At 36.4% G+C, this 17,581-nt stretch overlaps 1 protein-coding gene across 1 annotated transcript in view; it reads right to left on the bottom strand.

Moving 5' to 3' along the window:
* The window catches only part of LOC100469544 (calcium-binding mitochondrial carrier protein SCaMC-1), a 52,213-nt gene that overhangs the window by 21,539 nt on the left and 13,093 nt on the right, over nucleotides 1-17,581 (bottom strand). Inside the window, exons 5-7 of the mRNA XM_019809937.2 lie at nucleotides 17,093-17,250; nucleotides 10,588-10,732; nucleotides 8,043-8,150 (exon numbers count right to left, since the gene is read on the bottom strand). Coding sequence (XP_019665496.2) covers nucleotides 8,043-8,150; nucleotides 10,588-10,732; nucleotides 17,093-17,250 — 411 coding nt within the window. The remainder of the gene's footprint in view (nucleotides 1-8,042; nucleotides 8,151-10,587; nucleotides 10,733-17,092; nucleotides 17,251-17,581) is intronic.

The raw sequence follows: 17,581 nt of genomic DNA on the forward strand, positions 1-17,581 counted from the left end.
ATTACAGGACATCTTCAGAAGGCCACTACTTTCAATAGCAGTAGACATAGCTAAATTTCTTAACATACACAAACAGACACAGAGAGTAAGTTAAAATGAGGAGACAGGAATATACCCCAAATGAAAGAATGAGACAAAATCACAACGAGAGAGATATGTGAAATGGAGATAAGTAATATACCTGATAGAGAACTTAAAGAAATGGTCATAAAGATACTCACTGGACTTGAGAAAAGAGTAGAGGACCTCAGTGAGGCTATTAACGAAGAGACAGAAAACATTAAAAAAAGGGGGGGGATGAAGAACTTAATAACTGAAATTAACAATATGCTAGATGGAGTAAATAGTAGATAAGAGGAAGAAGAACAGATCAGCAAACTGAAGGACAAAGTAATGGAAAGCAATCAAGCAGAAAAGGAGAGAGAAAAATAATATAAAAAATGAAAGTAGACTTAGGGAACTCAGTGACACCATTAAGCATAACAACATTCACATTATAGGGATCCCAGAAGAAGAGAGAGAAAGGGGGCACAAAATTTACTTGAAGAAATAATGGCTGAAAACTTCCTGAATTGGGGGAAGGAAACAGAAATCCAGATCCAGGAGGCACAGAGAGACCTAACAAAATCAACCAAAGGAGGTCCACACCAAGACACATAGTAATTAAAATGGGAAAATAGTGATTAAAAAAAAGAATTTTAAAAGCAGCAAGAGAGCAGAAAACAGTTACACACAAGGGAAACCCCATAAGGCTATCAGCTGATTTGTCAGCAGAACCTTTGCAGGCCATAACGGAGTGGTATTATATACTCAGAGTGCTGAAAGAAAAAAACCTGCACACAAGAGTACTCAATCCAGCAAGGTTATCATTCAGAACAAAAGGAAAGATTAAGAGTTTCCTAGAAAAAGGTTAAAGAAATTCATCACCTCTAAACCAGCCTTACAAGAAAAGTTAAAGGGGACTCCTTGACTGGAAAGGAAAGACCATAAGCAGGAGCATGAAAAACAAGACAGACAAAAGCAGTAAAAGTAAATATATCTGTAACAATCAGCCAAGGGATACACACACACACACACACACACACACAAACACACACAATGATGTTAGGTATGAAACCATATACCTAAAGCATGAGAGGGAGAGAAAGAAAGGATGCAAACTTAAGGGACCATCAACATAATATAGACTGCTTTATGCAGAAGACAGCTACATGCAAAAGAATGAAACTTGACCACTCTCTCACACCATACACAAAAATAAACTCCAAATGGATGAAAGACCTCGATGTGAGACAGGAATCCATCAAAATCCTAGAGGAGAACATAGGCAACAACCTTTTCGACATCGGCCAAAGCAACCTTTTTAATGACACATCTCCAAAGGCAAGAGAAACAAAAGATAAAATGAACATGTGGGACTACATCAAGATAAAAACCTCTGCACAGCCAAGGAAACAGTCAAAAAAACTAAGAGGCAGCCCACGGAATGGGAGAATATATTTGAAAATGATGCTACAGATAAAAGACTGGTATCCAAGATCTACAAAGAACTTCTCAAACTCAATACACGAGAAACAAATAAACAAATCATAAAATGGGCAGAAGATATGAACAGACACTTTTCCAATGAAGACATACAAATGGCTAACAGACACATGAAAAAATGTTCAAAATCATTAGCCATCAGGGAAATTCAAATCAAAACCACACTGAGATACCACCTTACGCCAGTTAGAATGGCAAAGATAGACAAGGCAAGAAACAACAATTGTTGGAGAGGATGTGGAGAAAGGGGATCCCTCCTACATTGTTGGTGGGAATGCAAGTTGGTACAGCCACTCTGGAAAACAGTGTGGAGGTCCCTTAAAAAGTTAAAAATTGAACTACCCTATGACCCAGCCATTGCACTACTGGGTGTTTACCCCAAAGATACAGACGTAGTAAAGAGAAGGGCCATATGCACCCCAATGTTCATAGCTGCATTGTCCACAATAGCCAAATCATGGAAGGAGCCGAGATGCCCTTCAACAGATGACTGGATTAAGAAGCTGTGGTCCATATATACAATGGAATATTACTCAGCTATCAGAAAGAACGAATTCTCAACATTTGCTGCAACATGGACGGCACTGGAGGAGATAATGCTAAGTGAAATAAGTCAAGCAGAGAAAGACAATTATCATATGATTTCTCTCATCTATGGAACATAAGAACTAGGAAGATCGGTAGGGGAAGAAAGGGATAAAGAAAAGGGGGGTAATCAGAAGGGGGAATGAAACATGAGAGACTATGGACTCTGGGAAACAAACTGAGGGCTTCAGAGGGGAGGGGGTGGGGGAATGGGATAGACTGGTGATGGGTAGTAAGGAGGGCACGTATTGCATGGTGCACTGGGTGTTATACGCAACTAATGAATCATCGAACTTTGCATCAGAAACCAGGGATGTACTGTATGGCGACTAACATAATATAATAAAAAAACATTTAAAAAAAAGAAGATGTTATATACAAACCTACTTAACCCCTAATCAAAAACCAGTAATAGATAAGCCAAAAATAAAGAGAAAGGAGTCCAAATATATCACTAGAGAAACCAAACAAAACCATGAGACGAGAGCAAGAGAAGAGAGTAGAACTACAAAAACAGTCATAAAACAAGTAACAAAATGACAATAAGTTCTTACCTATCAATAATTACTTTAAATGGAAATGGACTAACTGCTCCAATCAAAAAAGAAAAAAAAATACCCACAGGCTATGGAATGGATAAGAAAGGAAGAGCCATCTTTTTGCTGATTACAAGAGACTCAATTCAGACCTAAAGACACATGCAGATTGAAAATAAAGGGATGGAAAAACATTTATCATGCAAATGGAAGCAAAAAGAAACCCAGGGTTAGCAATATTTATATTGGACAAAATAGACCTTAAAACAAAGACTGTAATAAGGAACAAAGAAAAACACCATGTAATAATAAGGGGAATAATCCTACAAGAAGATACCACAATTGTACATATTTATGCACCCAACATGGGAGCACCCAAATACATAAAACAGCTAATAATAAACATAAAAGAAGTAATCAATAGTTATACAATAATATAGGGGACTTTAGCATCCCACTTATATCAATGGATAGATTATCCAAACAGAAAATCAATAAGGGAACAGTGGCTTTGAATGACACATTGGACTAGATGGATCTAACAGATATATTCAGAACATTCCATCCTAAAACAGCAGAATACACATCCTCTTCAAGGGCACATGAAACATTCTCCAAAATAGATTAGGCCCAAAACAAGGCTCAACAAATTCAAAAAGATCAAAGACATACCATACATCTTTTCCGACCATAGCACTAGTGGTCAGAAACTAGATCTAGTTTCAAACCAGAAATCAACCACAAGAAAAAATCTGGAAAGAACATGGTGGTTAAACAAAATAACGCTACAAAACAATGAATGGGTCAACCAGGAAAATAAGGAGGAAATAAAAAAAATACATAGAGACAAATGAAAATGAATATACATTGGTCCAAAATCTCTGGGATGCAGCAAAAGCTATTCTAAGAGGGAATTTTATAAATATACAGGCCTACCTCAACAAGCAAGAAAAATGTCAAATAAACAACCTAACCTTACACCTACAGGTGCTAGAAAAAGAACAACAAACAAAAACAAACTGAGGGCTTCAGGGCGGGGGCGGGGGGGAATGGGNACAAACAAAAACAAACTGAGGGCTTCAGGGCGGGGGCGGGGGGGAATGGGATGGGATAGGCCGGTGATGGGTATTAAGGAGGGCACATATTGCATGGTGCACTGGGTGTTATATGCAAGTAATGAATCATGGAACATTGCATCAAGAACTGGGGATGTACTGTATGGTGACTAATATAACAAAATAAATATTATTTAAAAAAATAAATAATTAAAAATTAAAAAATAAAAATAAATTTAAAAAAAAGAATAACAAAACCTAAAACCAGTAGTAGGAAGGAAATAATAAAGATTAGAGCAGAAATAAACAAAACAGAAACTAAAGAAATAATGGAACAGTTCAGTGAAATCAGGAACTGGTTCTTTGAAAAGATCAACAGAATTGATAAACCTTTAGGCAGACTTATCCCCCCCCCAAAAAAAAGGAGAGAGAGCTTAAATAAAAATATCAAAAATGAAAGAGGAGATATAAGAACCAACACAACAGAAACACGAACAATTATAAGAGAAGACTATGAGCAAGTATATGCCAATAAATTAGACAACCTAGAAGAAATGGATAAACTCCTAGAAACATATAACCTCCCAATACTGAATCAAGAAGAAATAGAAAATTTGAACAGACCAATTATCAGCAATGAAATTGAGTCAGTAATCAAAAAACTCCCAACAAACAAAAGTCCGGGACCAGATAGCTTCACAAGTGAATTCTGCCAAAGATTTAAAGAAGAATTAATACCTATTCTTCTCAAACTATTCCAAATAATAGAAAAGGAAGGAAAACTTCCAAATTAATTCTGTGAGGCCTACATTACCCTGTTATCAAAACCAGACAAACACAGTACAAAAAAGTGAACTACAGGCCTATATCTCTGATGAGCATAGATGCAAAATCATCAACCAAATATTAGCAAACTGAATCCAGCAATACATAAAAAAAGTCATTTACCATGATAAGTGGAATTTATTCCGGGGAAGCAAGCATGGTTCAATACTTGTAAATCAATCAGTGTGATACATCACATCAACAAGAGAAAGGATTTAAAAACCAAATGATCATTTCAATAGATGCAGAAAAAGAATTTGACAAAATACAATATGCATTCATGATAAAAACTCTCAACAAAGTAGGTTTAGAGGGAACATATCTCAACATAACAAAGGCCATATATAAAACTTATACTAAAATTATACTCAATGGTGAAAAACTGAGGGCTTTTCCACTAAGATCAGGAACAACACTAGGATGTCACTCTCACCATTTTTATTCAACATAGTATCGGAAATCCTAGCCAGAGCAATCAGATAAGAAAAGAAATAAAAGGCATCCAAAGTGTGTAAGGAAGAAGTAAAACTTTCACTATTTGCAGATGACATGATACTATATACAGAAAACCATAAAGACACCACCAAAAAGCTACCAGAACTGATAAGTGAATCAGTAAAGTTCCAGGACACAAAATCAATTACAGAAATATGTTGCATTCCTATGCATTAATAATGAAGTAGCAGAAAGAGAAATTAAGAAAACAATCCCATTTACAACTGCACCAAAAATAATAAAATAACTAGGAGGTGAAAGACCTGTATTGTTCAAAAACTATAAAACCTTGATGAAAGAAATTGAAGATGATATAAACAAATGGAAAGATATTCCATGCTCATGGATTGGGAGAAAAAAAATTATCAAAATGTCCATGCTACACAAAGCAATCAACAGACTAAATGCAATCCCTATCAAAATACCAACAGCATTTTTCACAGAACCAGAACAAATAATCTTAAAATTTGTATGGAACCACAAGAGACCTCAAATAGCTGAAGCAATCTTGAAAAAGAAGAACAAAACTGAAGGTATCACAATCCCAGATTTCAAGATATATTACAAAGCTGTAGTAATCAAAACAGTATGGTACTGACACAAAAGTGGACACATAGGTCAATAGAACAGAATAGAAAGCCCATAAATAAACCCACAATTATGTGGTCAATTAATGTTCAACAAAGGAGGCAAGAATATGCAATGGGAAAAAGACAGTCTCTTCAGTTAATGGTTTTGGAAGAACAGGACAGCTACATGCAAAAAATGAAATTGGACCACTTTCTTAAAACATACACAAAAATAAACTCATAATAGATTAAGGATCTAAATGTGAAACCTAAACCATAAAAATCCTAGAAGAGAGCACTGGCCGTAATTTCTCTGACATTGGCCATAGCAACTTTTTTCTAGATGTGTCTCCTGAGGCAAGGGAGACAACAGCAAAAGTAAACTATTAGGACTACATCAAAATAAAAAGCTTCTGCACAGCAAAGGAAACAATCAACAAAACTAAAAGACAACCTACTGAATGGGAGAAGATATTTGCACATGACATAGCCAATAAGGGGTAAGTATCCAAATATATAAAAAACACATACAAATCAACACACACACACACACACACACACACACACACACACACACGCAAACCCAAATAATCCAATTTAAAAGTGGGAGAAGACCTGAATGGACATTTCTCCAAAGAAGACATACAGATGGTCAAAAGACACATGAAAAGATGCTCAACACCGCTAATCATAAAGGAAATGCAAATCAAAACCACAATGAGATATCACCAAACATCTGTCAGAATGGCTAAAATCAAAAACACAAGAAACAACAATTATTGGCGAGGATATGGAGAGAAAGGAACCGTTGTGCACCTTTGCTGGGAATGCAAACTGGTGTAGCGACTGTGGAAAACAGTATGGAGGTGCCTCAAAAAATTAAAAATAAAACTACTATATGATCCAGTAATTCCACTACTGGGTATTAACCCAAAGAATACAAAAACACTAATTTGAAAAGATATATGCACCCCTATGTTTATTGCAGCATTATTTACAATAGCCAAATTATGAAAGCAGCCCAAGTGTCCATAGATAGGTGAATGAATAAAGAAGAAGTGCTGTAACTCTATGTTAACTAACTAGAATTCAAATAAAAAATTGAAAAAGGGAGAAAAAAAGAAGTGGTATATATATATACAATAGAATATTACTCTGCCATAGAAAAGAATGAAATCTCGCCATTTGCAACATGGATGAATCTAGAGGGTTTAATGCTAAGCGAAATAAATCAGTCAGAGAAAGACAAATACCAAATGATTTCACTCATATGCAGAATTTAAGAAACAAAACAAACATAGAAAAAAAGAGACAAATGGAAAAAGTCTTCAATATAGAGAACAAACTGATGGTTATCACAGGGAAAGTGGTTGGGGCAATGGGTAAAATAGGTAATGGGGATTAAAAGTGCACTTATTATGATGAGCATTGCAATGTATAGAATTGTTGAATCTCTATATTGTACACCTGAAAGTAATATAACACTGTATGTTAATTATACTGGAATAATTAACGAATTAAGAAGAGTTACAGAAGGAGAGTATAGAAAGATCAAATAGAAAAATATAATCCTGGGTGGCTCAGTCGGTTAGCAGACTCTTGATCTCTGCTCAGGTCTTGATCTCAGGATCGTGAGTTTGAGCCCCATGTTGGGCTCCGTGCTGGGCATGGCGCCTACTTTAAAAAAAAGAAAGAAAAATGTAATCCAAAATTTAACAGTAAAAATTTCCCAGGACTACAAAAATGCCAACTTTTTCACTGAAAAAAAATTAACTACTATGAAGAAAAGAATCCAAATCTGTACATGTCATGGTGAAATTTCAGAAAAACAATGATTAAGAGAAAAACCTGAAAAGATTCCAAATTATAAGAATTAATAAGGGTAATGTAGAGTGGTTGGATGGGAGTTAAAATCCAAGAGTTTTCATATATACTAGCAATAAACATTAGCAAAATATAATGGAATACTTAATAGTAACAAATATCACAAAGGTACACTAATATGAAAGCCTCATAATGTGTAAAACCTCTATGAGAAAATTATAAACCTTGGCAAAGAATATAAAAAAGATTTAAAGAGAGAGAGAGCGATACCTCCTTCCTGGACAAAAAGATTCAGTGTTACAATTGTCATTTCTTCCCAAAATTCTTTCAGTACAGTTCGTCAAAAATCCCAGCTGGTTTTGTTTTTTGTTTTTAAAGAAACTTGGCAAGCCGATTTTAATGTTCATACAGAAGGGAAAATGAAAAAAAATGGAACAGTAATCGAAATGCCAGTTTAGATGCCACAGCATCTAAACTCAATTACATTGAGTTTTCCCTACTCAATGTAATTACTACTAATTGTAAGAGGATTCTGGCTCATTTGAAAAAAATAGCCATAATTTTCATTAAAATTAGCAATTACATCATTTTCTTTCAACAGCACTTACCTCCAAGGGGTAAATAAGAGATTGTGCAGTAGCACCAGCCAAAGAAGCAGAAGCAAATTGCTCAAAAGTTTTTAATTTGGCTCCTTCAGAAGAAAGAAACTTCTTATACTGTATTAATAGAGTTCAAAGGTATGTTAATACTCAGAAGTCCCAGAGGGCATACAAACTTATTTAATATCGATGAACACCTGTTAAAAATCATAATGCACATTACCAAGGACCTAAATACAGTTATGCCCTTTAGATAGGAGGCCCCAAACTTAAGGGTAGAGACTTCAGCTTGTATGTCTTTTTGCCTAGAATAAGATCTGGTATCTAGCAGACACTCAACAAGTGTTGATTATGATAAGAAATTATTATAATGGAATGGGAACCAATGAGATGGAAACAACTAAACACCTTATGCAGTAAGTTCGGTGGCAACCCTATCCAATTTTAACGAAGCAACATGATATCACAAACAATCTTGGCCAGGTCACTTACTGAGTAATCCAGGATAAATTATCTAACTTCTCTATAACTCAGTTTTTTCATCTGGAAAATGAAGTTAAGTGCCTTGTCCATACTGGTCACGATTATATCTGCAGTCCCTACTTTGCAGGATTTTTGTGAAGATTAAATACAATAATGCAGACGTGCAACATGCTTCCGCATGGAAACTGTGGGAGCTGTCATTGTTACTGCATAACGATAGTAAAATTTTCCTTAAAGAATAGATTTTCTGTAGAATATTTCCTTGGCCTTTATTTTGGTCTGTATTTTAGCTTGTTGTTCTAAGACAATCAGTACATTCTATCACTCTGAAATATTGATTAGTTCAAGGATTGATAAATGACACAATCTGAACCAGTGAGACCCAAGGAAATGTTTTAGGAAGACTTCCCAAAAGAAGCTTCCTTGCTCTTCTGAGAGAACTACATGAAGAGTTAGCTCTCTTCCTACTACACCCTGAAAGCCTCTGGCAGTCATCTTTCAATCACAAAAAGAGTAAGTCTTAGGATAAAGAACTCAGTGGAAGTCAGAGAGAATAGATGGGGATGGTGTGGAGTCTTTGCTGACACTGTTGATCTGATAAATAAAGCTTCAGCAGAAGTCCACCCTATTTCTAAATGTGAGAAAATAAATTCCATTTATTATGGAAGCCAGTTTGAGTCACGCTTCTTGTTATTTATGACTTAAAGATTCCTAACTAATATGGACACCTCAAGGTCCACATGCCCAAAACTAAATACACACACACACACACATCCTGCCGCCCAAAAATATACTGCAAATGGTGCCCTTGAGGATTTTTGACATGGCAGTCCTGCCCAAGTGTTCCCCATCATGATAAATGGCCCCAGTTGAACCCCCAGAGTGACATCTCCCTCTCTTTTACACTCCACAAACAATTATAACAAAATCTTATCCACATCTTAAATATCTGCAGAATCTGTACACTTGTCTCTCTCCACTGACATCCCTCTCATCTCTCACCTGGATTACTGCATATTGTCCCAACCATTCTCCCTGCATATGCTTTTGCCTCTCTTCCCTTTGTCTGTCTGCCTCCTCAGCCACCTCTTTAACCACCACTCTAGCCTTAGGGAGCTTCTTTTAACACCTCAAACACACCTTGCTCTTTTGCTTCCAGGGCTTTGAACACATTGTTCACTCTGGGTAGAATATTCTTTTCTCTATCTTTCAACTGGAAATTTTCCACTTACCCTTTGGGTTTCAACCTAAATGTTACCTCCTTGATGAGGCCATCCCTAGCCCCTCAACCTATTTTGAGACCCTCTGTAGAACTTACCCACAGTATCCTACATTATGCTTTATGTAATACTTGGGACCACTGTTTCTTGAATGCTTATGATGTGCCAAGCTACTTGCAAAATAGATACTATTTTCTATATTTTACAGATGAGCCAACTGAAGTTCAGAGATGTTATGGAAACTTATCCAAGTTCACACAGCTAGAATGGGGCAAATACAAGTCTGTGGTCTCTAAAGCCCGACTCTGTCCCATTGTTTCATTTTTTCTCCCTTGGTTCAACCATATTCCTGTTGGAATTCAGTGAATTTAGTATACTCTTGTGAAGTTTCCATGTAGATGCCCAAATCAATTATTTAAACTAACTTTTATTGAGGAAATATTAAAAGAAGGAATTTTCTTTTAAAAACAGCATAATTTTAAAATAATAATAACGGGGTGCCTGGGTGGCTCAGTTGGTTAAGTGTCCAACTCTTGGTTTCGACTCAGGTCATGACCTCAGGGTCATGGGATCCAGCCCCATATCAGGCTTTGCACTCAGCATGGAGTCTGCTAGAGATTCTCTCCCTCTCCTTCTGCCCCTCTCCCTGCTCATGTTGGCGTTCTCTCTCTCTCAAATAAATAAATAAAGCTAAAAAATAATTAAAAATAAAATAAAATAATAATATTAAAATAACATTTCAATATAAGTAATTGTCTCCCTTTGTTTTATAATAATCTGAAGCAATTTTTAAAAAATAAAATTGAATAACTTTTCTTTGTAAATAAATGTCATAGGCAGTATGGCTTTACCTGTTCATATGACCAGACCTTAACAGCTGTTTCAGGCGCAATCTTGAGAACATTCACACCATTTCCTCTCCATAGAGAAATGACTCCACCCTCTTTGACCATCTCTCTTAAACGGTTTATTATCCTCACGTTCTTTGCTTCTAAACTCTGAGCCTTGAAAAGGAAAGGAAGAATTTTGAAAACCGACAATATGATTTGGAGAACTTTGAAAACTGCATATTGTAATTTTTATGTGGTGGGCAGGAAAGAATTAAAGTACCCTGGATAGTGAAAGTCTCTCTTATTGGGGAAACAGCAGCTGTTCTGGTGATTAGACAGGTTAGGAAGCATGTTTATTTTGATCCCTGCACTATAGCTTATGAAGGGGGACACTTTACACATGGGACATGGATAAACATGCCATAGACATGGTTGCTTTGTTTCCTATTCCTCAGGCGGATGGACAAATGGTTCTCCCATCATGAAAAGATGGGAGATATAAACGCAAACAGAAGAATCAGGGAAATAACATTCCTGAGAAGTTAAGACTACTGACACTCAGAGGATTTATTGCTAACAAGGGGCTATGAGGCCTCTAACAAGTATGATCAGTATGGTCAGTGTGAGCAGAGGAAAAATGGAATCCAACTAATTTTGTGGCCAAAAGACCTGAGACCTTTCTCCGGGGCATACATTGGAAAACAAATACCCAATTTAGCCTTGAGAGAACATAAGAGAATATGGCCTATGTATTGGATATATTGCATAGAGCAAAAGAAAAATTAAGCCCAGAACAATGTGATTCAGCACATGAGTGAAGATAACTGAAGGAAGAAAGGACAAATTCAACAAATATAGTCCAGTAAGAGAAGATGCAAAAGTGGTTTTAAAATAAGAGGTATTAAAGAGCAATTTGGGGGAGTGCCTGTCTGGCTCAGTCAGTGGAGCATGAGACTCTTGATCTCAGGGTTGTGAGTTCAAGCCCTGTGTTGGGGGATAGAGGTTACTTAATAAAAGTGTAAAAATAAATAAAGAGCTATTTGTTTTTAGGGGACCTGGGCAGGCAGCCCTTGCGGTGAAATAGTTGAATATTTAATAAGCATGGAGGAAATCAGCAGGATCCCTATAATACATACATGAAGAAGAAAAGAGGGGGAAAACTGACAAATTTATTTTTTAATTTTGAAAAAGAACCAGAATGAGGATAATCACCAAGTCAGTTGCAGCTAAGACCATTACCAACTATTTATTGAAGAGAAACAGACATTTAAACTCAAAATGATAGCTGTATTATACAGCCACAATAATAAATATGTCTGCTTTAAATATACAATAAATCTGTATAGGAGGCCTGATAGTCAGCCAATATATAAAATAAGGAAATAATTCTGCACTGGCTGATTCACAATCACTAAGCTAAGCCCTTGTATACCTACCACCTACAACAGCAGCCACTCTGGCTCCAAAGAGTCCCAGGTGGGCTCCACTTTGAAGAGGTACCTGCCCCAGTGACAACCAACCAGTCTATATGCCTGTCTTCTCTTGTGTCACCCCTGGGCCTCTTTGTTAAGAACAAGTCCAGACCAAGACAGGAGAGACAGTACCACTGTTTATGGCATTTGCACCTTGACAAGCAAATGCTAGGCACCCATTTGACCCCAGAGGCTATGACAGTCCACCATCAGCCAGTGCACTCCAAAAGTGACCCCACATACCCTCATCTTTATTGGTACTGCAGACTCTCTGACATTCTTTCATCTACACAGATTGTTAAATATTTTTAAAATCACTCCTCCTATAAGTTATGTAATGATGTGATTTGGGTTTTTGCAAATATTCTCCTTTGAGTAACATAAAATGGTGTATCAGTTAGCTATTGTTATGTAACAAAGCACCCTAAAAAACTCAGTGGCTTGAAACAACAAACATTTCATTTGCTGGTGATTCTATGGATTAGCAATTGGACTGGGCTCAGCGAGTGGTTCTGCTATTCTTCCCTGTGGTTATTTGTGTAGCAATAGTCATCTGGCAGTTTGGCAGGGGCTGGATAGTCCAAGATGGCTTCAGGCATATGGCTGGTGTTGGTGCTGTTAGCTGAGCATCTCTCTCTCCATGTGGTTTCTTATTTTCAAGTAGGTTAGTCCAAACTTCTATTATGGATGGTCTTAGGGCACTTAAGCCAGCATGAGCAAAAATTGCAAGACCTCTTGAAGTCTAAGCTTCCAAGTCACACAACATCCCTGGACAAAGCTGGCCCCGATTCAAGGGATGGTGAAATTAACTCCACCTCTTGATGGGAGGAGTAGCAAAGTCATTGCAAAGGTGGGAAGAATTATGGAATCTATCTTTGCAAACAATCTACCTCGAGGAGGTATGGCACTAGATCCATAGCGAAAGAAATATAGTTCTAACACACCAGTTGGCTTTACAATAAATAATATTTATATCATCATAAGAATGTAAATGGTATTTTTTAATTTTAAACATTTAAAATCACCCCATTGACAAAACTTTGAGGATGTCAATATGATTGTAGAACAGAATGTAATATTAACAACCTTGATAGTTTTGAAAAGGATATACTTCAACTCTCTCCAATGTTGTTAAAAATGCCATTAGTAAGGTAAAAATATGAGAGGATTCATTCCAGTATTTAGATCCTTCTAGAAATTCTGATTATTGTCTCTCTTGCCAGCAAAATCTTTTATAAAATAATATTATTGTTGGTGAGGATACAGGGAAGCAGGTAATATCACACATTGCTAGGAAAAGTGCAAGTTGGTATTATCTTCCTAGAAGGAAGTTTGACAACGTATCAGAAACCTTAAAATATGTTTAGAATTCCACTTGTGGTAACAACAAACTAGTAATTAGGAATGAACTTCCTACTAAGGACAACTGAAAAAAGCTGATGAAATATATATTTCTTAAAGTTTTCTTAAAGGTATCCATGAGCTAACAAGACAGAGACATATTACAGGGCCAATATGTAGGAGATAACACAGAAAAGTAAGATTAGCATTCAAATGTATTTCTGAATGCAGAAGAAACAGTTGTGAAATTAAGTTGTTTTGATAGCCTCACAGGATTAACAAAGAACAAAATATAAATCCCAGGGCCCACCAAAGGTATAAGTCTCTCACATACCACCTCCACTTTAAATGTGGACTTGCAGGGCTATACCCTCATGGTAAGTGTACACCAGTAGAAACCAGCCACTGCAAGGACTTGCAGCATGGCTTTGTATCACCTGGGTGGTCCAAGGAACTTCAAGACTCGAACTTGAATTAAAGTGATCCCAGATTGACAGCACTCCCAGGCACCTGACAGAAACAAACAGAAATCTAGTCTGAAGTTGGATGTCATCATCCTTGTCCGCAAATTACCACTACAAGTAATATTTTAGAAAACAACAACAAAACTAATGGAGGGGGGGAAAGCAGAATGATTTTTTTAAATACAACAGAAGGCAAGAAAGGAAGGAGGATTTTAAAACATGCAGGGTAAATAGAAAGCATGAAATAAGATGGTGGGTTTAAATGAAAATATCAATACATACATTAACTGTAAATGGAATAGAACTTCCAATTAAAAATGTAATAAAACCCAAACATATGCTGCTTTAACTGGCTTATCTAAAACACACAAGTACAGAAGGTTTAAAAGTAAAAGAATAACAATGAATATATGCCACAAACCCTAAACAGAAGAAGGGAGTGTGGCTATATTAATGTCAGGCAAAATAGAACTAAAAGCATTTATAAAGATCTAGAGGGTCCTTCACAATGCTAAAAGATTCAATTCGCCAAGAGTATACAAACTTTTGGCCTCAAGATATATAAAGGAAAAAGTGATAGGCCTCAAGGAGAAGGCAAGGCCTGGGAGGGTCTCCTAGTACCCCAGCTTGATGAGAGAAGTCTGAGGAAGTATGGTGCAGTGTAGAAGCTTGAGACTGCCACACATAGAGGGAAAGAACAGCTAGCAAAACAAACAACAAGGCTACAAAAAAAGCTGTGGAGTTTTCAAGAAACTGATTTACAGAGAACTTACTTCTTGTGATCATTGCTTGTTTCTCTTGGTGACAAGGAAAGAATGCAAATAAACAGTATGTGTAAACTCCTTTGACAGCAAAAATCCTGAGTTGCTACTAGACGAGATCTTAAATGTTCTCATCACACACACACAAAAATTGCAACTTTGTGGTGATGGATGTTAACTAGACTTCCCACGATGATTGTTTTTCAGTTGTACAAATACTGAATCATTATGTTGTATTCCTGAAACTAATATATATGTTGTCTGTCAATTATATCTAATTTTTAAAAAATTCTGTAGGAGAAACATAACTAGAAAACACAACTGACTGCAGAAGAAATCTATACCAGCTACCTAAAATATCCAGTCCTTTATTTTGAATATGGAAGAACAATAAAGGATCACCATATATATGGGGAAGGAATGGCAGCATAAAAATCTAAAACTAACATTAATCAAACTAATTCCAGAGAAAATAGTGACAATTCAGGAAGCCACAGTTAACTAAAACAAACAACGTAAAGGACCCTCTAATGTGTCAGAAAGAATCAAGATGATACTGAATCAATAAAAATTTTTAAAAAGCAAGAAAAATATACTATGAAAAAGGAACAATTGAAGGGATAAAAAGAGCTCTTGGAAATTTAAAATGTGATTGCCAAAATAAGAAGTTCAACAGAAGGGTAAGAAAATAAGATGGAAGAAATTTCCCAGAATGTTGAGTAAAATGACATAATGATAGAATATATCTATGAAAAGATAAGATGTATAGCAGGTCAATCCAGAAGGCACAACATCCAACTAATAAGAATCCCAGAGAAAGAAAATGGAGGAAAGAAAATTAGGAAAGAAATCATAAAATATACTAATGCTGAGGGAAAACATAAGTTTACAGTTAGGAAGAGCCCACCAAATGTCAAACGTAATGGATGATAAAAGAACCTACTTAAAACCTTGTATAATTTCAGAATACCCAGGATAGAAGCATGACTAAAAGCTTCGAGAGAGAAAAAACATATCATCTACAAAAAAATCAGAGTGGCATCAGATTTCTCAAGTTACACTAGATGCTAGAAAATAATAAGGTAATGCCTTGAAAGTTCTGAGGGAAAGCATTTTTAGCCTTGGTGTCCATGCTCAGCCAAATTGCCAATAAGGGGAAAAAGCAAAACAAAATAATTTTTAGACATGCAAGAAACTGACATTCAGTAAAAATGATAGATTGACCACACGCTTATGGTCCTCCTTCTCCAAAACCACAATGATAGTTAANAAAAAAAAAAAAAAAAAAAAAAGGCAGTGAGTAGGATGACCATATATCATACTTTGCCCAAAACTTGTCCCTCCATGATTATTAAGCACCTCCTCTCACTTTTAAAAGTGTCTTGGTTCAAATGAAAAGCATATTGTCACCCCACTTCTAATCTCCAAGGGAAAAGTATACTAGTGATTTCAGCAGATTCAGAAGAGGTGGAAAGCAAAGGGAAAAGAGATAAATGATTTAGAAAGGTAAAAGTTACTATTTAAGTGTCTATGGAAGAGAATGCATATAGAAGTCGATTTGCCCTTAAAAACCCCTGAGGCTTTGTTCTTTGGAGAAGATGAAGAAGCTCTTGATTCAGAAATTCAGACTTCAAGAATTCAAGGAGGCATAGGACTGAAAAACAGATGCACAATAGATAGGAAGACTTCTGCCCCTCTCCCCTGCCTTAAACACAGAACACTAGCAGCCAGCCAGGTAGGCCTCCTTGCTCTGTATATTTTATATAAAAATTATGGAGAAATTTTTTACTTGGTGACCCAAGACAAATAAAAGGAGATAGCGACTGAATGTTGTCATACGCTTATAATTTCTGCCCTAAGTAGAACTATGGGAAGAATGGAAACCCTTTACCTCTGTTTCAGTTGTGCAGCCAAAACCACAGAGACTTGGCCGCCACACTCAGGCAATCCCTCCATGGCCTGCACCATCTTCAACGGGACCACAACAGCTCTAGGACCCCAAACTTTTCAGACAATTGAAGAATTCCACCTATAGAGCCTTGTATTTGCTAAGGAATAAAGAGGGAGAGCAGCTCTTTGACCAGCCTCTGATTCTTGGTGTCACAACTTCTAACCCACGGAGAGAATCAAAGTACTGTCTATCCTTTTCCCCTACTCCACAGAAAAAGGAGACTTCCCAAATTTTTGCCCTCCCTAGAATACTAGTGCTAGATTATTAAATTGTATTTAGTTATTCATTTACATATCTGTCTCCATCACTAAGCTCCAAAATGCATATGGATGAGAAGGGTGTACTATTGTTTTTTGCACCCTCGAGTTGAGTGCCTGGCAGCCTACTGAATAAACGAGTCTAGGAGATTATTGGCAAGGAAGTAATTTCTACATGAGAATATCAAGGAATCAGGTTAAGACCTCTGAAACCCCTCTTTTGAAAAGCATCAAATATTATCCACATTACTCAGAAATATGCACATGAACTATGTAACACACCTGCATTAGGGTTTTTAGACACTCTAATGGCGCTGTGCGTGTTCGAGCACAAGTACCAGCTATGCCTCCAGCCAACAGATATTTCCATAACAGGCCAGAGCTTCTCTCTTCATCAGTTAAATCATGAAAAGTCCATCTTTCTCCCATATCAATTCCCTATTAAAACAAAACAAATAAATAACATTAAAATTAGATCTCAAATGAGTACGTTCTCTCCTTATAAGATCTAAATAATGTTTTATACATCTCAGCTCCACAGTAAATTAATATCAGCCTTTCCTAGAATTTTGTGCTTCACCAACCAGTATATTTTAAGTAACTCATAAATTAGCTTGGAATACTATCAGTTATAAACTAATAATATTTTGGGCAACCCTTTTGGGTCCCCTCCCTCCTTAAGAGCTTTGTACTCTCAATTTGCTATCACTCAATAAACCTTGCTTTGCTGCCCACCAAAATAAATAAATAAATAAACAAACTAACTAAC

Source organism: Ailuropoda melanoleuca, chromosome 2 (assembly GCF_002007445.2).
Source record: "Ailuropoda melanoleuca isolate Jingjing chromosome 2, ASM200744v2, whole genome shotgun sequence".
Classification (NCBI taxonomy): Eukaryota; Metazoa; Chordata; class Mammalia; order Carnivora; family Ursidae; genus Ailuropoda; species Ailuropoda melanoleuca.